Below are 23,186 nucleotides of genomic sequence, written 5' to 3' on the forward strand. Positions count from 1 at the left end.
AATGAGTATCATATTCATGTATAAATTTTGTAGCATTTTATCAAGTCTATTTTTTTTACAACCTTTTACAACTACAGACCAATGGACTATATAGTATGTAAAGATACATTTGATATTAAAAAAGAAAACATCAAACATAACAATAAAAAAAGCTCCAAATATCAATAATTAAAATCCATATTTGATATTTAAATATTTCAATGGAGAAAACGCATCTGATGTCAGGCATTCCACAACCTCAAGCCGAAAACAGAAAAAGCCCAATCCCCTTTATTCTTCAAGTGAGTTATGGGCTTCAACAATAAAAGACAGTTTACTTTCAGAATATATATTAATATAATCCCAAATTGTATAGTGGCTGTCAAGGATTTTCCAATGGCTTGTTATCCAAATGACCTTGAATCGCCAGAACTGATATGAAGCCTTTGAAATTGTAAACAGAAAGTTGTGAAGCTCAAACTGTGACTTTAGATATCGCTTCCATGTTCAGAGCTTAAGCTGGTGTGGCAATTATATAAACACTTTCAGGGAGTTTGACTATACAGAAAATTTTAGATGCGCAATCTGTTCTCGTACAACCAAACAACCTTTCTTGAACTTAATAAAAAAAAAAACACACAAACATTTTTTTAACCCACTTAATTAAAGGTTTACTTCAGCCAAAAAGGAAAATTCTGTCATTAACTACTCACCCTCATATCAAAAGATAGAACTTTTTCACATTTTAAGTTAAGAATTTAGATAGGAAGATTCTGTAATACACTCTCAGGAACGGTTTGAAAACCCCCGTCCTAAAAAATGTTTCTAGGGCGTACTGTTCCTATGGTTACCTCCTTTGGCAAACTCGATATCTTCCTGAGCGTCCCTGTAGTCTTACTTTTATATTGACAGAAATGTTTTAAAACCCAGGTGAAATGCTTATAGCCTGTGTAGATTTAAAAAAAAAAAAAAAAAAAAGTTTTATTTGGGGGGGTTAAAGGCCCACTGAAGTGCCTTGAAACGCACAGCATTACCAAAGTCCTTTTAGGCAAGTCGTGCCACTCGGCCGCCATCTTGGCAACGCCTCCGGGCAGCTATTTCGGACTAACAAGACCAGGCTCCTATCTAAATGAATGGGCAGAGAGTCAGAACTGCACTTTCACTGGTCACCGGGACATAAAAACTGCATGTATAGAAACAGCAGTAAAATATGATAAAAATCGCTGAAAAAGTTTGATGACTTTGCCCCAAAATAAGGTTTAAAACGCCTTTTCCCCCACAGGTTATACTTTACTACGCATGCGCAAGGGTTCTCTCCCTCTGACGTGCGCGCGCTGCACGGTTTGAAACACAGTATGTGTGAGCTCTCGCTCGCTCGCTCGCTCTAGTTTCCGGGAGATTTGAACTAATTTTGGGCATCAGGGAGCCGCTATAAATATGCGGTAGACACTTGGGATGTCTGATATTTACACAACGCACACATACACTGCATATCAAATCTGCCGCCTTTTCAAACAGTAACGTATTTTCCACTGTCGCAAACCTCAACTGTGCGCATGCGTCAGTGGAACCAGACGATAGGCTTAAATGTTTCCCGGCTTGACTGTTAAAGGCAGACGATTGGCTTTCCAGCGGGAGGGGCGGGACATGTGCATACAACCGGCGGCTTTGGCGTTACGGGTTTTCCCTATATAGTTGTATTGAGGATTGAGTAAGTGGCATGTCTCTATATAAATAGTCTCTGGCATTACTCAATGTGTCGACGTAATTTCCACATACATTGAACAGCTCCTCCCCTTTTTTAAATTAGCCAATGGCGTTTCGTTTAAATATCACAGCTTGGCCAGAGCTGTTGAGCTCGGTAAAGCTGCAGTTTCCTCCTAATCTCTAACCATATCGCTTTAAAATATAGCATTCTGTGCAGAATGTAAATGGGTCCGATACGTTTTCTGGTCTGTGCCGGCTCGCACATATGATCCGCTTTGTGCTATCGTGTCTCTGGATCAGAGCAGAATGTGTGCGCACTAGCAGTTCGCGTGACACAAACATGAAACCAGACTTCATTTACCCCAATGGAAATCATATTTACACTGTCTGAATCATTCCCTCTCCCTAGTGCACCATGTGCCATTCACCATGTAGAAAATAGTAAATTTGTGAACAAGACAAGTGACCATTTTCAGATGCAGCTTCAGCATCTATTTATAGTGTAGGGGGCGGGACACTTAAGATTCTAGAGAGCATTTCATTGGACAGAAAATCTGTCATCAAAATCGCTGATCCATATTGGCAGAAGTGAGAGACTAGTTTTGAAAGCTTATATCTTCTAAATGCGAATTTGTGTCATTATTTTGGATCATACTAGCTTATAGATAACAGTTAGGCAAACATATTCATACTAAAAGTAAAAAAACCTTCCATTTTGATTTCATGGTGACTTGATTTAACACCTTATACTTCGCGCATTGGTTTACAGATCTAAATTGCACACAGCTTGTATTGTTTACAACTGTAAACTACCTGGAAGGAGAAATACAGTACATCAAAGTAAATGGATTGGCTGCAGTTGACTCCAATTCAATCATTGTACAGAGGAGACAGTCGGAGCTGCAGCGCGTGTCGCATTTATTCAGCAGCGCTCAGCACCAGCGCGTGTGTTGTGTGAATTACGCGCGAGCGAGAGGAGAGTGCACGTGAATATTCAGCAGTGAACTCAGAGCTCAGTGCGTAATACGGAGACGCCGGGAACCCCCAGTCTACGAAGGAAGACATGGAAGTTTGCAAAGGACGTTTGTTGGGCATTTCGGTGGCAGTTGCTCATGGATTCTTTTCGGGGTCGCTAAATATTTTGTTAAAATTCCTCATTACGACCTATAACTTCACGTATCTGACTTTAATTCAGTCTCTGACCAGCGGCACTGCGGCTCTCACATTAGAGGTTCTGAGGAGACTGGGCAAAATAGATATACCACCCTTCAGCCTCCAGTTAGTGAAAGTTTTTGCGAGTGTCTGTATTTTATCAACTTTGCAATCCACGCTAACCCTCTGGTCTCTCAGGGGACTGAGCTTACCCATGTATGTTGTGTTTAAGCGATGCCTGCCATTGGCAACGTTAGGGATTGGTGTGTGTGTGCTGAAGAATGGGTTCCCATCAGCTGGGGTGGTAACAGCAGTTCTCATCACCACTGGAGGAGCAGCACTGGCTGGTAGGAATATTTTGGACATTTATAGATAATATATTAGGTCTTTATTTATTTTTATATTAAACTTGTAATCACAGTTTTTATTATTAGTATTGCATATACCTTAAAGTCTTGGGTACAAAAAAAAGGCTTTGAACATCACCACTATTGCCAGGGGAAAAAAGGAGAAATCATTTACCACTATAGGGGCACGTTGTCACACTATATGGGAGTTTGAGTTATATGAGTTTTTTCAATGGAACCTGTCATTAAACAGCTTATCAGGGTTTCAGCTAAATGTAAACAGAATTCATGAAACAGCAAAAATAAATATTGTAATTAATAAAGTAGTTAATAAAGTGGCCTATATATCTGTAAAACAAACATGACCACATAAATGTGACATTTATGGACAAACAAAATCCCTAGTTTTTTTTTATTTGTTAACCAACAGCTACAAAAATATTATATAGGCTAATGATTTTTATTTTTTTTATTTTAGGTTTGAGGATGAAGATCGTAAAGACTATTCTAACTTAAGAAGGTTTTCTAGATATTTTTTTTAGATTCATATAGATTTGCATGCATTTGTGTAATTGGTCCTCTGAATCAAAACACCCAGTGTGACAACTTGCCCCCGTTGATAACTAGCCCTCCATAAAGTCTAAAGATATAGAATCCAGAATAGAATTAAAAGCAACTACACTAATCTTGCCTAATTCCTGTATTGCCCATAATATGAAATTCTATGCATGTGGTGTCTGCATGAAATATTTCTCTCACACAGAGTTTCATTTTAATGAACATAAATCATGTATGGCGCAGTCTCTTTAACTTTGCACCGTGTCGCTCTGTTCTTGTGCAGGTGCTGGAGATCTAACAGGTGACCCTTTTGGCTACGTGACTGGCGTTTTAGCTGTGATTGTCCACGCCACCTATTTGGTACTCATCCAAAAAGTGAGTGCAGACAGTGATTATGGGCCACTCACGGCCCAGTACACCATTGCAGTGGTGGCTTCTCCTGTTCTCTTCATCTGTTCCATTGTAAGCATGGATGCCATTGACATGTGGACATATGAAGGTTGGAAGAACCCGTATATCACAGGAATCTTCTGTACCTGCATCCTCATTGGCTGTGCGATGAACTTTACCACTCTACACTGTACATATATCAACTCGGCCGTCACCACCAGTTTTGTGGGGGTGGTCAAGAGTATAGCTACTATCACCGTGGGCATGCTGGCCTTCACTGACGTGATGCCAACCAAACTGTTCGTGGCAGGCGTGGTAGTGAACACCGTCGGCTCCATCACCTACTGTGCGGTGAAGTATCACGAAACCAGAAAGAAGCTGGCCTACCAGGATATGGACGAGTCTGCTGAAAATGCAGAACTTCCAGGAGAACCTTATGTGGAACCAGCCAAGCCTGATGGAGATACGGAAACTGTTCCAAATGATCTGGAGAACGTTCCCAATGGCAGCCTGATGCCATCAGCTGATGGCAATGACCAGGGTCCCATTCATGAGAATAAAGTGGCAGAGTCCATAGAATTAGAAAGGCCGGGGCTCCCATCAGAGGATCCTACGAGACAATCTCTGAGCGACAGTTATGTAGGGGTCTGGAGATCCGTTCGCACCTTAAAGTTCTTTAAGAAAGACACTTTACTTGATAATATGGAGGTCCAAAGTCCTTGATGATTGGTTTCACGAAGTGCATGATAATTGTTGAGGTATTGTTGATGGTGTGAACAATGTTTGCCTTTTTCTCTCCTGAACATGATTTTATGAAAAACATTTATTTTTTATAAAAAAGGTATGGTCTGTTTGTACAGTAGAGGGAGTATAAACATATGACAGATGAGCCAATTTATTGACTTAAAATAAAATATCCTTTTATTTTAGGATCAGTTTGAAATGACTATTGAAAAAAATAAAAAAAATCTTAATAGGGATAGTCCACCCAGAAATTTAAATTCTGTCATCATATACTCACCCTCATATCGTTCCAAACCTGTGTGACTTTCTTTGTTCTGTGGAGCATAAAGATACTTTGAAGAATGCTGGTAACCAAACAGTTTCCGTTCCTATTGACTTCCATTATATGGACAAAAAATACAATGGGAAGTCAATGGGAACCAAAACGGTTACCAACATTCTTCAAAATGTTGGTAAGAACATTTTCCGCAGAAGAAAGAAATCCCATGAAGAAAGGAATGACATGAGGGTAAATTATAGAATTTATTTTTTTGTGTGGAGTATCCATCCCTTTAATTTAATTGGATTGCTTTTATTTTGAATGAGTATTTATGTTTCTATGCACGTAGTGTCTGTGCCTGTATAGTGTGTTTTGTCTACGAATGCAATTCTTGAATAGGAGGCATTGAATTTTCTCATTTGCATGTAGTATGCGGAATTAATTTAAAATGATTTTACTTCAAAATTGTGTTCTTTGTGTATCATCTTTAAAAACATGTATAATACAAGCTACCCACCAACTGCTTTAGCTTGATAAAACCGTGCAATTATTTAAAATCCTCTTTAACTTCCAACCATCTAGGAGACCAACCATCATTGGAGATACTTTATATCAGTGATTCACAATTGGTGGCTCACAATCCAGAAATGGATTGCAAGTCTATTTTGACAGGGACAAAACAATTTTTTATCCAATAATAAAATTCAACTAAATCTATAATTAACTAGACAGAAATAATTAAAGCAAAATGAATAGGGAAGGGAAAATGCTACTCATTTTTGTTGTATTTTGCCAGATAAAGCAATGTCAACTTTGAATGGTTGTGTGACGTGCCTTCAATCTCGATAACCATTAACACAATTATGCAAGGTAAAAGAAAAGATGACCAGTCCTAGACTATATTAAATACAGTTTCTCTTGCAGCAAGGATAGATAAGGTTTGAGCCGTCCATCATGTGTTTCGTGATTGTGGATGATTGTCGAGAATATGAAATCAAGAGACTTTTGGGGATCTGATCACATCAGAACAAATAATCAAAATTTAGTTCAGTGTTTGCCATTTTTGTGTTTACATTTGATACTGTGTTGGGTTTCCACTTGTTGTTCAATCTTAAAATCTGAGTACTGACACAGCTGAGAACCACTCCATGATATTGAAGTCAATATCTATCGATCTTGTGTTAGCTGACTTCACTAAATGTAATGTTGTATGCATTTGAGTGGGTTTCTATCAGCAAAAGCAGACCACCTTCACCACCGGTTCTTTAGGGACTGACTACTGAAAATGCAAAACATAGAAAGAATTGTTACAGTGTGAATACACATTTTTACAGTGTAAATATAATGTAATTATACATTAGTTACAATCTATTTATACATTTGTTACAGTGCAATTATACATTAGTTACAATGTAATTATACATTTGTTACAATGTAATTACACATTTTTACAGTGTAATTATAATGTATTTATACATTAGTTACAATATAATTATACATTTTATAGTGTAAATATACATGAGTTACAATGTAAATACACATTTTTACAGTGTAATCATACATTAGTAACAATGTAATTACAAATTTTTACAATGTAATTATACATTTGTTACAGTGAAATTATACATTAGTTACAATGTAAATACAAATTTTACAATGTAATTATACATTTGTTACAATTTAGATACACATTTTTACAGTGTAATTATAGTGTAAATATAATGTAATTATATATTAGTTACAGTGTAATTATACATTTGTTACAGTGTAATTATACATTAGATACAATGTAATTATATATTTGTTACAATATAAATACACATTTTTACGGTGTAATTATACATTAGTTACAATGTAACTATACATTTGTTACAGTGTAATTATACATTAGTTACAATGTAAATAAAAATTTTTACAATGTACTTATACATTTGTTACAATGTAATTACACATTTTTACAGTGCAATTATAGTGTAATTATAATGTAATTATACATATGTAATTATACATTTGATACAATGTATTTACAATTTTTTAAGTGTAATTATACGTTTATTACAATGTAATTGTTTTTTCATTTTAAGGAAAGTAGCGATTCTTTTTGAAAAGTAAAGATTATTTTTTTAAAAGTAGCAATTCTTTTTGAAAAGTAGCGATTCTTTTTTTTTTTTAAAGTAGGGATTCTTTTCTTAAAAGTAGCGATTCTTTAAAAAAAAAAGAATCACTACTTTTAAGAAAAGAATCCCTACTTTAAAAAAAAAAAAGAATCGCTACTTTTATAAAAAGAATCGCCACTTTTTTAAAAAGAATCGCTACTTTTTGAAAAAGAATTGCTACATTTTGAAAAAGAATCGCTACTTTTTAAAAAATAATCGCTACTTAAAAAAAAAAAGAATCGCTACTTTAAAAAAAAATAATCGCTACGTTTTAAAAAGAATCGCTACTTTTTGAAAAAGAATCGCTACTTTAAAAAAAAAGAATCGCTACGTTTTAAAAAGAATCGCTACTTTTTGAAAAAGAATCGCTATTAAAAAGAATCGCTACTTTTTAAAAAGAATCACTTTAAAAAATAAATCGCTACTTTTAAAAAAAAATCCCTACTTTTAAAAAAAAAATCGCTACTTTAAAAAAAAATAATCGCTACGTTTAAAAAAAAATAATCGCTACTTTTTGAAAAAGAATTGCTACTTTAAAAGAAAAGAATCGCTACTTTTTAAAAAAAGAATCGCTACATTTTCAAAAAGAATCGATACTTTTAAAAAAAAAATCGATACTTTTTGAAAAAGAATCGCTACTCTTTTTTAAAAGAATCGCTACTTTTTGAAAAATAATCGCTACGTTTTGAAAAAGAATCGCTACTTTTTGTAAAAGAATCGCTACTTTTGAATCGCTATTTTTTTTAAATCGCTACTTTTTAAAAAAAATATTTTTTTAAAAAGTAGCGATTTTTTTTGAGAAATGTAATTACACTTTTTACAGTGTAATTATACATTAGTTAAAATTTAATTATACATTTGTTACAATGTATTTATACATTTGTTACAGTGTAACTATACATTTGTTACAATGTAATTACACATTTTCACAGTGTAATTATAATGTAATTATACATTAGTTACAACGTAATTATACATTTGTTACAATGTATTTACACATTTTTACAGTGTAATTATACATTTTTGTGCATTTTGGCACATTTACGTAAGCGTGTATTAATGTGCACTGTCCCTGTAACTTTAAACTGATTAAATAAAATAAATAAAATATAATTTGTTACAGTGTAACTATACATTTGTTACAATGTAATTACACATTTTTACAGTGTAATTATAATGTAATTATACATTAGTTACAATGTATTCACAAATTTTTACAGTGTAATTATAATGTAATTATACATTAGTTACAATGTAATTATACATTTGTTACAATGTAATTACACATTTTTACAGTGTAATAATGTATTTATGCATTAGTTGCAATGTAATTATACATTTGTTACAGTGTAATTATATATTTTTTACAGTGTAATTATACATTTTTACAGTGTAATTATAATATAATTATACATTAGTAACAATGTAATTATACATTCGTTACAATGTAATTACACATTTTTACAGTGTATTTATAATGTAATTATACATTAGTTACAATGTAATTATACATTTGTTACAATATAATTACACATTTTTACAATGTATTTATAGTGTAATTATACATTAGTTACAATGTAATTATACATTAGTTACAATGTATTTACACATTTTTACAGTGTAATTATAATGTAATTATACATTAGTTACAATGTAATTATACATTTGTTACAGTGTAATTATACATTAGTTAAAAATAATCGCTACTTAAGAATCGCTACTTTCCTTAAAAAGAACAAAATAATTAAATTGTAAAAAACGTATAATTACACTTTAAAAATTTGTAATTAAATTGGGTTACACTTTATTTTAAGGTGTCCTTGTTACAGTGTAATTATATATTTAAGTACAGAGTAATATTAAGTAACTACATGTACTTACTATAGGAATAGGGTATGATTAGGATTTGGTTGAGGGTTAGTTGCATGTAATTATGCATAATTTACTGTTATTACTACAGTAAGTACATGTAACATATGTAACAAGGACACCGTAAAATAAAGTGTTACCTTAAATTGTTTCAAAATGTATAATTACATTGTAACTAATGTATAAATACACTTTAACAAATGTATCATTACATTGTAACTAATGTATATTTACATTATAATTACACTGTAAAAATGTGTAATTACATTGTAACAAATTATATTTTAAGAAAAGTATCGATCCTTTTTGAAAAAGTAGCGATTCTTTTTGGGGAGAGTAGCGATTCTTTTTGGGGAGAGTAGCGATTCTTTTTAAGATTAATATAATTTATATAACTAGATTGTAGATTGTAATTGTTAATCAAACATAACACCTAACACATACACATTCTATATCAAATTACTCAATGAATCAAGCTTGTAAGAAAATAGTGACTGCAATTTTCTGCAACTTTACAAATGTGACAGGTTGTGCCCTAACCTATTCACCCTCAAGTCATTTCGAACTGATAAGGAAAACATTAAGCCCTACAGCATTTCTTTATGTAACACACACACAGACACAGTGAACATGTCTCTTTACTGTACTTGCTAAAACAAGAGTACATCGGTTGCTTTCACAGTCAGCACTTTACGGTGGGATAATATATCCAAAGGTGCCTTTCAAAACTTTTTCAAAAGCAAATTTTTTTGGTTTGCTATAGCATTCTTAATTTTCAGTCAGAGAAGCATCTCCTTCCCAGGAACATTATCAGAACTTTGGCTAAAGGTTGGTAAAGGTTTTCTTAAAGTTGAACAGACGTTCTTCCAGTAACGTTAATAGATTGTGCATTCAAAGTTATCTTTAATAATGTTGAATATAATTCTTTACAGTGTATACATTTTCCTGAAACATTTTAGTTGGACGTCCATGTAAAGTTTTTTAAATGTCACTATTGTTTCAGAGAACATTCAAAAACAGCATGTTTGCAAAATGATAACAAATCATGACAAATGATCCCCTTAATGTTTTCATAACCAAAAGTTAAAAAGATTTTTTTTTTTTCAAAACTGAACGTTTGCAAAATCAATAGTTTACAATTTTTTCTCAAATTAGCTGGGTTAATAAATAAATGTAAACCTTGAATGAAGTAAACTTCAGGCCTCTCAGAACAGTATTATCTGTTGTTACACTAGAGCACATTCATGTTAAACTATAGTTTTATCCACGCTTTCTTCCATTTAAATTCATCTTAGCCTGACAATGAACAAGTGAAAACAAATAAACTTCTCATGAGTACCAGGTGTTTTTGTTATCATTTTTCAGTAGCACAGCATGGCGTATTATCTTCTTCATTTTGCTCAAGGCATATTATGAAAAGACAATTTGCCAGACAATATAGCACAAACCCTCAGAGCCAAACGTATAAAAAGTTAATGTCATGCTTGAAGCTATGTGTGGGAAAGATGTGCTTTGTGGTGTTGTACTGATCACATTTCATGCTTTTCATGAAGCATTTGTTTGGTTTTATGTTCCCATTCTTAATATGATTTATGGCCAGTGGAAGTTTAATTTAAAATCCAATGGTCAAATAGATATGTCCAGGACAGATTGTTCTTTAGATTAATGGCAACAGCTGATTTACTCGCTAAACATGCAACATTACAGTAATATAAAGTGCAGGACATCTGTATTTTTTAGGTATGTTTTGAACAGGGATTTGGGTCATTGCTGTTTTAATGGATCATTCTTCTCTGATCTTTTTTTTTCTCTTTAATCCGCACATTCAAATCTTGAATGTAAAAGTGATTTGCATATCTTTACCTAATCAGGCTGTTCATTTCTTTGCCTTGAAGTGGGTTTTATTATCTCTCTTCTTGAAAATGGAACTGCAGTGAAACACAAAAATAAAATAAAAGCATGTTTGTTCAAAGGGCCACTTGGTTATCTAGACTCGGCTTTGGCATAGAACATTTAAGAAATATTGTTTGCACAATTTCAACTGGTTCACCCAAAAATTTAAATTCTGTCATACCCTCTCAAGTTGATCCAAGAATGAATTTCTTTCTTCTGCTGAACACAACTTCAAAATATCTTCTGTTGTGTTCAGCAGAAGAAAGAAGTTCATACAGGTTTGAAACACCACGAGAGTGAGTAAATGATGACATAATTTTAATTTTGGGGTGAACTATCAGTAAGCATGCATGCATATTGCCATCTAGTGGACAAAGGTGAGTCCATTGCATCTGTTTACATAATCATGGTGTTGCAGTTTTATGATACAAATAAGCTGTTGTGTAGCACTTTAAAAATAGGCTAATCATTCATAAGTATATGTTTAAGAGACCAGTTTATGTACTTCACTTATATGTATAAAAATACATATTATGTTTCTATTTCAGTTAATCTACATTAAATGTGCACAATTTTTCTAGTTTTTAAACCAAAAGAAATAGCACAAAACCCTTCTGAAATAAAAGGCGTCTTGTTGTTTAAAAATATGAATGAAAACGAATAATAGTATAGAATTAATATTGAAACAACACTGCATGCCCTTTTTAATTAGCTTTTATTTTATTCTTTCCTTTTGTAATTTTTTTTATTCTTTAGTTTTATTTTTTATTTTATTCTTTTATTTTTTATTTTTTATTCAGGTTAATTTATTGTTCTTTCAGATTTAGTTCAGTTGTAGTTATTTCAGTTATTCATTTTTAGTGCTTCAACTTAATCTCATTTAAAAAAAAATTCATCTAGTATTTATATTTTATTTAAATTTTTTTTTTTTGATTAACAAAAATGTTTTAATAGTTTTATTTAACAATAACAACCCTGAATAATGCTAATTATATCCAGCGAAACCTATATGCAGGCTAATTATGATGGGAATAATAATTATTATAAATCATGGAATATGTCATTATATCTTTCTTTTTTAAAATCTATTTAGTATGAAATAACGGTATAACAATGTTCTAAAGTGATTAACAAATGTTGAGTAACACTGGAGGAGAATAAAATTAGGGAAAGGATCTGAAATAAATAAACGAAAACCCACGCAATCAGTTTTGTCCCTCTACGGACACTGTTGCTTGCTGTACGTACGTTTGACGTCAACCAAACCGGTGAATTTTGAAATACGGGCGCGTTTTTCAGCATCTCTATTGTAATTAAAAAGAAATGTTTTACATTATCTATATTGTTATATTACGAATTGTGGTTTAATTTTTTTGTGTTTAATTGGTTGTGCATAGCGTGACTAAACTTGTGTCTAACGTTTGTCGTACGGATTGTGGTGTTGTTAACAAAAATATTATCTTTTATTCTTTAATTTTAGACAAATGGAGGCCAACAAAGAATTATCTGGTGCCTTTAAAACGCCTTGCAAGCCTGCAAAAGTGAAAAGTCCAGGTACAGTGGTCTTTAAACGTCTGACACTATAATTACGCTACATCTATATTTACACGTTACATTGGCTTTCTCATCATCGAGATGGTTTTGATCCAAATGTGGTCGTTGGTTAAAGTAAGTTAGTTAATAATGTCTTCAATGTGTTGTGTGTTATCAGTCGGTGCATGTGGAACCCCGGTCACCATTCCTGCCTCTCCCTTCATGAAGAAGCTCGGCTGCGGGACTGGAGTCAACGTCTATCTCATGAACAGGTTCATACATAATATTTGATGCATAACGTTATTTGTTCTACCTACTCCATGTTAATGTAATGGACAAGTTTAAACATCTATGTCAATATTAACATCAGGATGGGCAAGCAGACTCATTCACCATGGGCCATTAAGAAGATCAACAGCAAGTGTGAAAAAAGTCAAATGAATGTTTATCAGAAGCGTCTGAGCGAGGAGGCAAAGGTCTTAAAAGACCTGCACCACCCCAATATTGTGGGCAAGTATTTCTTTAAATATTACAGGTAAAGGTAAATATAAGGATTATAAGTCAAATATCTTTTTTGTAATACTTTTTTTTAAGGCTTCAGAGCTTTTACCACAGCAAAGGACGGCTCTAAGTGTTTAGCGATGGAGTACGGTGGAGAGCAGTCTCTGAATGACCTCATTGAGAAAAGAAGTGAAGAGGGTCTTCAGGCATTTCCAGTGGCCACTATTGAAAAAGTGGCTCTTCACGTCGCACGTGGTTTACAGGTGTGGTTGAGTCATTTGTAAATTTACTTTTAAGTCCCGTTCACACCCAGTACAACAACGTTGATGTTTTAAGGCCTTTTTGCAAGGACGATTACTATATAACAATAAAGATATAGTTTTAAAAATCGTTCTAAATGTAAAACAATAGCGGAGCCCACACCACAACAATATAACGATAACGGCACAGAGGAACGATATTGTTGGAATCATTTTCACAACGATTTTTTCCAACTGGGGAGTATAGAAGCTTTATTCCGCAATGGAATAAAAAATACAAATGCTAATTGTGACTTTTTTTCCCCCTCAGAATTGTGAGGTATAAACTCACGAGTTATAAAGTCAGAAGAACTGCGAGATATAAACTTGAAATTCTGAAAAAAATAGTCGCAGTTGTGAGGGAAAAGAGTCAGAATTGCTAGTTATAAAGTCCAGTTTTAAGGGGGTAAAAAAGTCAGTTCACAATTCTGACATTTTCCTGCAATTGCGAGTTTATTTCTCAGAATTGTGAGTCTACATCTCGCATCTCACAATTTTGAGGGAAATAAGTGAATTGCGAGATGTAAAGTCACAATTACCTTTTATTTTTTATTCAGTGGCAGAATCGAGCATCTATAGAATTCATCCTGATTTTAGAGCCAGACGATATAACTGCAGCACATACTTATAAATACACAACAATATTGTGCGTAGGTGTAGACACTAATATTGTTATCGTTATAATTATCGTCCTTGTGTGAATAGGCCTTTACTACTTTTTCCATAATCAAATGTAATTATTATGTAATCCCAAGCTCCTACAACTGTTTTATTGTTGTTTTTCTTCAGTACCTGCATAATGAGAAAAGGCTTTTGCATGGAGACATGAAGTCATGCAATGTTGTCATCAAGGGCGACTTTGAAAGCATCAAAATCTGCGATGTTGGTGTGTCACTGCCACTGGATGAAAACATGCAGGGTATGAAAATATTTAACATGATTATTTTTCCTTCATTTGTTAATTAAAAACATTTTTTAATGTTTTCTTTTACCTTCTTTTTTTTTAAGATCCACTATATTAAAGTATAATTTCAAACCTATCTTTCTTCAGTGAGCGATCCAAAGGCCCATTACATTGGGACGGAGCCGTGGAACCCTAAGGAAGCCTTGGAGGATGGGCTTATCACAGACAAAGCTGATATCTTTGCATATGGACTCACACTGTGGGAGATGATGACACTTTCTGTTCCTCACCTGGAGTTGCTGGACACTGAGAGTGGTGATGATGGTAAAGTTACTGTAATCAAATCCATGTGCTATTTGTAATATCCTATAACGAGTAGATTTAGCACTTTTCATACTTTTTCAAATCATCCATTCGGTCTTTTTCTTAGATGACTCCTTCGATGAGGATGGTTTTGATGAAGATGCGTATTATGAGAGGCTGGGAACTCGACCGGCTTTGGACGCAGCCACTCTTGGAGGGTCTTACCAGAGGATGGTGGAGCTCTTCTGTCTCTGTACTGAGGAAGACCCTCATAAAAGACCCTCTGCAGCTCACATTGTTCAGGTGCTGGAATCCAACAACCAGCTTTGTGACAAAAACAGTGAGGTCATTATAATTGATTAAATTCTCTAACCCATTCCCATCAATGTAAAATATATTGGTATGTTTACAGGGTCTGGTTTCTGCTCTGCTTTTCTGTCTATGATTTTACTTTGTGAGCTGTTTCTGTCACATTGTAAATATTTTTCTGTTGAGGATTTTGTCATGTTACATATGTTCGTATGTACTCTTTAGACATTTTCTAGATACTGTAGTTACAGTGCAATTCGAATTAAAGTGTCTATTTGAACTCGTCTTTCTTTGTGTATAAAATCTGCACACCTGACTCATTACTTGATGGGAATATAAGTTCTTACTGACAAAATACTTAGAGCTGACCATAAAGTAATTTGTGTTCAACTTAGAAATGTCATTGCACGTTATTTTACAGTATGTGTACTTACCTAAGTAATGGTTAAAAGGTAAATACATGAGTTAAGGTAAGGTTTAAGACAGTTCCTCAAACTCGGTCCTGGAGGGCCACTGTCCTGCAGAGTTTAGCTCTAACCCTGATCAAACACACCTACCTGCGAGTTTCTAGTGATCCTGAAGACCTTGATTAGCTTGCTCAGGTGTGTTCGATCAGGGTTGGAGCTAAACTCTGCAGGACAGTAGCCCTCCAAGGCCGAGTTTGAGTAACCCTGGTTTAAGAGGTGGTTCAGGGGTTAGTACCTTGTAATTACTACAAGTACACAATGGAACAGGACTAAAGTAAAGTTCTTGATTTAAGATTTTATTTTTTTACAATTTAAGTTTGAAACCTCTGCTCATTCTAAAGCATTTAGCTAATTCTTGTTGAATGAAAGTTTGTATGGGCAGACTAATTGAAAAAAAAACTATTAGAAATATATTTTAAAATGTCTATATAAACTATATAAAATGAACTAGAAGGCAAAAGGATAATTACAAACTTAAAACTTAAATAGTGATGATCAGTCACCTAAGCTGTATAACTCAACTTGATTCACAAGTACAAGACAAAATATATGAACAAGACCATTTATTTAAAAAAAATATGTACACAGCAAGGAGCAGTTCAACTGAACGTTTTTTTGCTCATTTTACAACCAACTTTTAGGAAATATGACAGCCTAATTTTCCAAACAGGAACCTTTAGGACTTGCTAGCTTACAATAATCAGCCAGTATTTGTGCTGAAGTAAACCGTGCCTTAAATATGAATTCGTGAACTCAGCATTAAAGACAAAACATCAGTCTCTAAAACACAGTAAAATGAGAAGTTTATCATATTAGGCTGAACTAGACTTGAACGTATAACAATTTTTTTTTTTTAATCTATTAAAAACTCTGAAAAAACTTACAAAAGCATTAACAAATGCAGTCAACCTAAAACCAAGTGTAGTTGTTTTTCCTTTAACTGATGAAGTTGTACACCAGAAATGTTGGTGTCTGGCAGTATTTTGTAGCAAACTGCTTCCCCTCTGGTGTTGGGTCAGAAAAGGCGATTTCTTCTTTGGTCAGATGGCTCCCGTACATGAAAGAATTCCTGATTCAGTAAGAAACAATAGTTTTATATACATAAAGTAATTTATGCCAACTCCCACTATAAGATCTTTCATCTTATTAATGCACTGAAAATGTTTGGTACCTGACAGTGTCCAGAAGGCGAGTGGCGATGCCCTTCCTCCTCATCAGACTGAAGACCCAGATGCGACTGACGCCACAGAGGGCTTTTTCCGGCACGGTAGAGCAGCACCAGGCTCTGTGGCGCTCCATGAAATCCTCCTTGTTCATGTCTTTGGGTTTCTCTGGCTGCTCCAGCACACGAAAGGCCTGGAAAACATTGGGTTCAGTAAGATCAGTTTTACTTTAGTTCATCACTGCCATTCTGAGGTAAAGGCTTCAGGTAGACAAAGACTCGCCTGTCTAATACTCTCAGCCACCAGACATCCCACAACCATCCTGTCACTGTTAATGAACAGGTAGGTTTTAGCCGAGCTCGGGCTACTGAGTGTGATCTGCTGAAAGCCCAACTCGCTGTCTGCGATCCGTCTCACGTCCTCTGCCTGGAACAAAGCAGCACAAGTTAGAAAATACTGATGATTTAGCTCACCAGAAGAAGTGTTTAAGCTCTAACCAACTACCAGCATACCTTTTTTGTGGCATACTTTGGATCCTCAGGAAGAACAAGAATAATCTTTCCATCCCAGAACTCTGCCACAACCCTCTCCTTTTTCCAACCCTAAAACATACAAATTGATGTGAAATTGTAACATTTTTGTAGCAGAATCGGTAAACTGCATTGATGACATCATCATGACGGCTCACCACAAACTTAATGGTGTCCAAGAAGCGCTGATGGAACTGCGTGTGCTGGAAGTTGTCCTCGGGACTATCTGTACTGTACAGCATCCCACAGGACCCGCATGAAGTAGCGCCAAACTGCTTTTGACCAGCATCCTAAAGAGCAGACACATTAACCATTAACAAGAGGTGAAGAACCACTCATTTATTTCCATTTAACAACTGCACCTTCTACTCACAATGATGAGCTGGTTATCCGTTTGCTTCTTCATCTCTCTTCTCAAAGCACTTCTCTCTTTGGCCTTAAAAGCAGGAGTGCCAGTCAGCGCAGGAGTGCTGGTGTTCAGTGGTGGTGACAAAATTCCTTTTTTATGAGATCTAAGACCAAGAAAGAACAACTAATAAGGCTTAAACTAAACGCATTCAATGAAAAGTTTACCGACTTTACATGGTCATGACATTAACTATGAAAAACCTGGCAAAAACAAGGTCATAAGTTATTATATCACACTAGTTTTATGGAGCTATACATTTGAAAATGTTAACGTGTATTGTACCCTTCAAAATTCAATATTTTGCCACAACTGCATTAGGGGAAAAATTAGTATATGATGGACTTACCTTTTAGTGCCAAAGATAGGATATACAGTTGACTCTTCTGAACAGAGAGAAATAATAATAAATCATCTTTTAAAAAATAGCAGATATTATTGACTGTTAACATATACACACACATATTTGTGATGTAGATGTACATGTAAACAGTCAATAATATATATATATATATATATATATATATATATAGAGAGAGATAATTAGAAAGTATTTTTGATCATATATATATATATATATATATATATATAGTAGGCAGAGACAGATAGATTATACATTTTATAGATGGATTGATAATTTGTGGATGTTAAGTTACCATCATCGTCATGAGAGCTGTTGTGTTCTGATGGAATGTCACTCACATCAAACACTGAATCAGTTTTTGCGGGTGAGTCCTGGAAAACATTTTCAGTTTGAGAAACAGATGATGAAAGCTTTTTGAAGTTATTAGCAGATAATTCAATCTTACCTGGCTACCAGCTTCAAAGGATTTGTTTGGGCTGACGGATCTCCTCAAAATCACCTTTAAATCTTTGGTAATACCATGCAAATCAGCCAGGACCTGAGGAGACATATTCTCGGGACTTATCAGCACTTGTGTTGACTCGCTGCTCTCAGCATCTTCATCATTGGTAGCTTTGGTTGTGTTGTCCACTTCCGGGTGTTTTTTTAAGAAGACGGCACGGCGGACTGGGGAACGCTCTCCTGGTGCTGACGTCACTTCCTTCTTCACGGGTTTCTGGGAGTTGGGTTTCTCGTAAGTTGAGAGCTGTTTAGGCTTTGAGTTCTGTGCAGACTTCTTGTACAATGAATTGGCCTTTTTTCCAGTGCTGAAGAAAGCTGCTCCCACAACAAGCTTGGGTTTACCCTTGGATTTCATAGAGCTAAATGAAATGGGGGGAAACGTGACCTTTGACGACTGATCAGTCTGTGTGTCAGAGGGACTTTTCCCTTTGGGTTTAGCAGTAAAGTAACCTTTCAGGTTAGACTGTGGACCAGTGACGCTGCTTTTCTTCTGAACCCTCCTCACTGTTTTTTTAACAGGATTCTCAGCAGTTGAAGGGGGGTGTGATGGCTCTTTGCTAGGGGCTGACTTGGTTTCCTTCAACAGTTTCCTTTCAAGAGGTGTGAGATACAGGGGCTTCTGCTTGCTGTAGAAAGATTTTGCTCCTAATACTGTTTTGCGTGGCGAGATCCGTTTTGGAGGAGATTCTAGTGAAGAGGTCCTCTGCATCTTCTTAGGTGTACTGAGAATTTTTTGGGGTGATGTCAGCGAGATGGGAATGTTCTCTTTTTGTCGAGTTGTCCTTCTCGGGCTTATTATTTGTTTCTTAGATGGGTTACTGTGGAGGGTTACAAAGGAAAAAATCTGGTTCGCAATCTGAGTCATAAGAGCTAAGAACATTTCACGATCTAATATCAAACAAAATTACATCACATACCTTTCAGCATCAGGAGAGGCATGTTTTCTTTTTCGGGATAACATCTTCAAATCACCTGAAATGAGAAGACAGGGAATCAGAGCATGAAGTGATTTCTAACAATTCTATAGGACGCCACTGTTTGCATTTCTGGAACATTCTTATATTTCTGCAATATTGTTTTTTCTGCCATTATATCACATTGAGATGATATTGAGTAGTAGTAAGTAGTAACATGAGCAAATTTAGTACACAATATTTGAGTAAGTTAGTACACAAACACTCAATTGCGTCAGTAGACAGTGAGAATATTATTTGTCATTAAATTTAAATATTTCAAAGAATCAAACTGAATGTTTTCCTGTCAAACTTATTGCTATGATACAGGACTTACAGGTATATGTAGTTCGGCCCAGAGTATAAAGCATATACAACTTCACATCTCACTTGTTTTTACCGCAATTATTTTCTAGGCGCCAAGTGACAAGAATCAAAATCTCCCTAAAAATGCATGCTGGATCTGATCATCATCACAAATTTAATTTAATACTGACACTATAACAATATTTGTAGTTGGTGACTTACCAGGTAAAATAAATCGCTTCTGTTTTTTGATTTGTGTGAAAACACTGGAACAAAATAATCGCGGCAAAACTCCCCTCACCCGCGATCTGCTTTGAACACCGCGCCAGAGTCAATTGTGGCGCACACGGAAGCGGAAACAGCGTGTGTTGCATGACAACATCCGGTTAGTAATGGGAAGTCCGATTCATCTCTGTGAATCGATTCTTTTGAACGGTTTGTTTTAAAGAACCGGTCCTGTCGACTGTAAGTTCAAGCAAAGCCCGTCTAGTTCAAGTTTCCTAATTCAGTTTATTGCTGCCACTTGGTTATTCTAAAAATAAAGTAATTTAGAATCTAAAAAAATGTTTGCATCTACATCAAACACAAAATACATTTAAATCAGTCTGCATTTTTATTTTATTTTAATGATTATTTTAAATCAACTCTGATTCGTGTCTGTGTTGATAAAAGTATCTGAATGCGGAAGCGCATACTAGTCTCTCTTACTACTTTTACCACATCTTTGTGGCAGAACCCTTTTTTACAGTCTATGGGCAGAACTATGCAGTTGCAGGCTTGAGGACAGTTGAATCAACCAATTCATTGAAAAGATCCGATTCAAACGAACTATCCTGTCACGAATCGGGATTTGGAATCGCTACTTCATTGCAGCGATGCTTGGTTCCTGTTGTGGTCGGAATGGATGGTACACATGACATGTGCCTCTGATTCAGATGATTTACCTCTGATGTGCTCACTGTTTTGTTGAATACATTTCAAAGGTTGTGTATTTGCGGAAAGATGGTGTTTTACTTTAAAAGCGACGGTGAGTAGTGAATTGTGTGCCCAGGGAAGACCATGTTTATGTTGTCAACAAAGACAGTATGAATACGAAATAATGATAATGCTTGAAAATAAATGCTACAAAATATAGAGCATACAACAAAAGGACTGCAATATATGTAGCTTGACATGGTGAGATGTTGGCGGTTCAGAGTGTCTTCAGTTTTATAGCAAGAATAAACAGTGCTTTTTAAAAGTTGCAATACGTTACATGCTATCTTTCACAGTTGTCTCACCGCCCTATACCATCTACATGGGCAAAGATAAATATGAAAGTAAGTGCTTGTTTTATCATAAATAATACTTTTCAGCCTTCTGTGCTTGTCAGACCGTTTTTAACTGTTTTTGTTTTTCAACAGATGAAGATCTGATAAAGTATGGATGGCCTGAAGATATTTGGTGAGAACATTTATTTGGTGCTTGACACCACTAATGAAGTATTATTTTTCTTCTAGTTTTGATCTGCAATGAATGTTTCTGTGATTCCAGGTTCCATGTGGACAAGCTTTCGTCTGCTCATGTATATCTAAGAATGCCAAAGGTATTTTGAGAAGTGAAACGGATTTTAGCCTACAGATGTATTTATAATATTTCTGTGTTGACAACTGTTAATTGATTAAAGGGTGTACCGATAGAAGACTTACCAAAAGAAGTCCTGATTGACTGTGCCCAGCTGGTCAAAAACAACAGTATTCAAGGTACTGCTTCTTTACGAGAAACATCAAAACTTGTTTGTTAACAGTGTTTTGAAGGTATGATCTCAACTGTATTTTTTTACAGGATGCAAAATGAACAATATTAATGTTGTCTACACACCATGGGGGAATCTGAAAAAAACAGCAGACATGGATGTCGGTCAGATAGGCTTCCATCGGCAGAAGGAGGTATGATGAGAGAATTATGCTTCTTTGATAATAAGCACTATGATTGTGTGCACACTGCAACCAATTCTTGTATTTGTACAATTGAAACTATAAGAAAGAAAAATATAAAACTTTTACTGCCTGTCTGAACAGTTTATATGATTTTGAAGTGTTCAGGGATTACCATTGTACTATGAAATCTTGTAAATAATTGCAAATTCTGTATAAATAATCAACTGCACTTCAATATCAACAGGTGAAAATTGTGACAGTAGAAAAGAAAATCAACGAAATTGTCAACAGACTAGAGAAAACGAAAGAGGAGCGCTATCCTGATCTGGCCGCTGAGAAGGAGTCTCGGGACAGAGAGGAAAGAAATGAGAAGAAGGCTCAAATACAAGATCAGAAGAAGAAAGAGAAGGAGGAAATAAAAAATAAAAAAGAGATGGAAGAATTAAGGTGCTGCATATTGTTTAAGATGTTGAGATACATTTTTTGGTAAAAAAAAAAAAAAGACAGAAAATACACTGGCATCCAAAGGTTTGAGACCATTTTATTTAAAAAAAATATATATATATTATTTCATTACAAATTATAATATCAGCACAACGATTTGAGAGAAAAAAAATTAATCTCTTTTCAGAATTTACATTTGTTAAATCAACTATTTTTTACTTCAGTTACAGCAGCATTTGAGCTTCACATGTTTGTGCAATATTTTCAATGTGGTCTCAGACTTATTCACTCCACTGTATATACAAAAATGAAAACGTCAAATGTAAGAAAATAACATTTAATAATCAGTCCTTTTGAGAGCTGTTATTTACAGGTACAGGCATTCATTTTGTGAACATGTAACATCTACTTTCCTGCAGGAATTATTCAGCGCTCATGAAGAGTGACAACATGACCACAAATGAGGTAATACGTCCTCAGAGTTAAATATACATTGCTGAGCATTGACATAAATTCTGTTATGACTTGAAATGATCATTTTCTCTGCAGGATGGCAATGATTCAGATGACTTCATGTAAAATAAATAAATGGATCTGCGATAAAGAAGAACCACCATCTTCCCCCCCACAGTATCTTAAGTTTGTGAAAGGACGTCATAGCAGGCTTCAGAAATAAGCAATCAAAAGGACAATTCCAAGAGCGCTCTAGATCATCTTGCTTTGTCATTCCTTTGAAAATTAAATGCAATATGTAAAGTATGTAAAAAAAATACTCTTTAAATGATAAAAGAGTAGATAGCTCATTTAACCAAAAAGAATTTGAGAATCTCTGCTGATTCTGTACTTCAAACTGTTTTTTTGTTGATGTTTTTGAACGAATTAAAAGATAATCACAGTGGAGATATGTTAATGGCTGTGTGTACACTAAAACCTAGAGGGTATTTGTGCTTATAAATGATGCCTTTCTGGAATGATAGCATTGAGCGACACGCTCTTAAACGTTTCCTTTTTTGATGATCTAAAATAAAAATCTTTGACATTCTCAGTTCATTTCTGTTTGTTTGATGTTTGTATATATATATACAGTATATATCACACTTTTTATCTTAAATATTCAGGTCTATGAATGAATGTAGAATTACATTAAAATTGTGTTAAATGATTTAGAATATAAAATCAGTTGACTGAAAACTACATAATATTATGTGTTTTACTTTAGGTTTTCTTTTC

The 23,186-nt window shown here is 34.6% G+C and overlaps 4 protein-coding genes across 4 annotated transcripts; 3 read left to right on the plus strand and 1 right to left on the minus strand.

The window, feature by feature from the left end:
* Positions 1–2,450: 2,450 nt before the first annotated feature.
* Positions 2,451–5,080, plus strand: slc35d3 (solute carrier family 35 member D3). The gene is made up of 2 exons (XM_056269487.1): positions 2,451–3,185; positions 4,027–5,080. Exons 1-2 carry the CDS (start codon positions 2,750–2,752, stop codon positions 4,854–4,856), a joined length of 1,266 nt encoding a protein of 421 aa, XP_056125462.1. The 5' UTR covers positions 2,451–2,749; the 3' UTR covers positions 4,857–5,080.
* Positions 5,081–12,293: 7,213 nt separating this feature from the next.
* pbk (PDZ binding kinase) lies at positions 12,294–15,141 on the plus strand. The gene is made up of 8 exons (XM_056269233.1): positions 12,294–12,363; positions 12,535–12,608; positions 12,766–12,859; positions 12,958–13,097; positions 13,182–13,351; positions 14,177–14,306; positions 14,439–14,615; positions 14,722–15,141. Exons 2-8 carry the CDS (start codon positions 12,539–12,541, stop codon positions 14,955–14,957), a joined length of 1,017 nt encoding a protein of 338 aa, XP_056125208.1. The 5' UTR covers positions 12,294–12,363; positions 12,535–12,538; the 3' UTR covers positions 14,958–15,141.
* Positions 15,142–15,918: 777 nt separating this feature from the next.
* esco2 (establishment of sister chromatid cohesion N-acetyltransferase 2) lies at positions 15,919–19,851 on the minus strand. The gene is made up of 11 exons (XM_056269442.1): positions 19,816–19,851; positions 19,252–19,306; positions 18,279–19,152; positions 18,126–18,204; positions 17,819–17,852; positions 17,437–17,575; positions 17,222–17,353; positions 17,046–17,135; positions 16,816–16,959; positions 16,542–16,726; positions 15,919–16,439 (listed from the first exon to the last, which is right to left on the minus strand). The coding sequence occupies exons 2-11, from the start codon at positions 19,293–19,295 to the stop codon at positions 16,307–16,309; spliced, it is 1,854 nt and encodes a 617-aa protein (XP_056125417.1). The 5' UTR covers positions 19,296–19,306; positions 19,816–19,851; the 3' UTR covers positions 15,919–16,306.
* Positions 19,852–20,459: 608 nt separating this feature from the next.
* On the plus strand, positions 20,460–23,001 carry ccdc25 (coiled-coil domain containing 25). Its single transcript, XM_056269186.1, has 9 exons — positions 20,460–20,620; positions 20,865–20,912; positions 20,997–21,036; positions 21,127–21,178; positions 21,260–21,335; positions 21,418–21,521; positions 21,757–21,959; positions 22,376–22,421; positions 22,506–23,001. The coding sequence occupies exons 1-9, from the start codon at positions 20,596–20,598 to the stop codon at positions 22,533–22,535; spliced, it is 624 nt and encodes a 207-aa protein (XP_056125161.1). The 5' UTR covers positions 20,460–20,595; the 3' UTR covers positions 22,536–23,001.
* The last annotated feature ends 185 nt before the right edge of the window (positions 23,002–23,186 follow it).

The sequence above is a fragment of the Rhinichthys klamathensis genome, unplaced genomic scaffold (assembly GCF_029890125.1).
Source record: "Rhinichthys klamathensis goyatoka isolate OS25496 unplaced genomic scaffold, OSU_Roscu_1.1 h1tg000281l_1, whole genome shotgun sequence".
In the NCBI taxonomy this organism is placed as follows: Eukaryota; Metazoa; Chordata; class Actinopteri; order Cypriniformes; family Leuciscidae; genus Rhinichthys; species Rhinichthys klamathensis.

Bases quoted from the DNA above. Each gene is read 5' to 3' on its own strand.
- ccdc25 (XM_056269186.1), top strand. From the start codon at position 20,596: ATGGTGTTTTACTTTAAAAGCGACG. The intron at 21,336-21,417 runs GTACTGCTTCTT...ATTTTTTTACAG, and splicing joins CAAAAACAACAGTATTCAAG to GATGCAAAATGAACAATATT. The intron at 21,522-21,756 runs GTATGATGAGAG...CAATATCAACAG, and splicing joins GCTTCCATCGGCAGAAGGAG to GTGAAAATTGTGACAGTAGA.
- esco2 (XM_056269442.1), bottom strand. From the start codon at position 19,295: ATGTTATCCCGAAAAAGAAAACATGCCTCTCCTGATGCTGAAAG. The intron at 17,136-17,221 runs GTGAGCCGTCAT...TGTATGTTTTAG, and splicing joins TGGACACCATTAAGTTTGTG to GGTTGGAAAAAGGAGAGGGT. The intron at 16,727-16,815 runs GCGAGTCTTTGT...AATGTTTTCCAG, and splicing joins TGGCTGAGAGTATTAGACAG to GCCTTTCGTGTGCTGGAGCA.
- slc35d3 (XM_056269487.1), top strand. From the start codon at position 2,750: ATGGAAGTTTGCAAAGGACGTTTGTTGGGCATTTCGGTGGCAGTTGCT. The intron at 3,186-4,026 runs GTAGGAATATTT...GTTCTTGTGCAG, and splicing joins TGGAGGAGCAGCACTGGCTG to GTGCTGGAGATCTAACAGGT.
- pbk (XM_056269233.1), top strand. From the start codon at position 12,539: ATGGAGGCCAACAAAGAATTATCTGGTGCCTTTAAAACGCCTTGCAAG. The intron at 12,609-12,765 runs GTACAGTGGTCT...GTGTGTTATCAG, and splicing joins TGCAAAAGTGAAAAGTCCAG to TCGGTGCATGTGGAACCCCG. The intron at 14,616-14,721 runs GTAAAGTTACTG...TCTTTTTCTTAG, and splicing joins CACTGAGAGTGGTGATGATG to ATGACTCCTTCGATGAGGAT.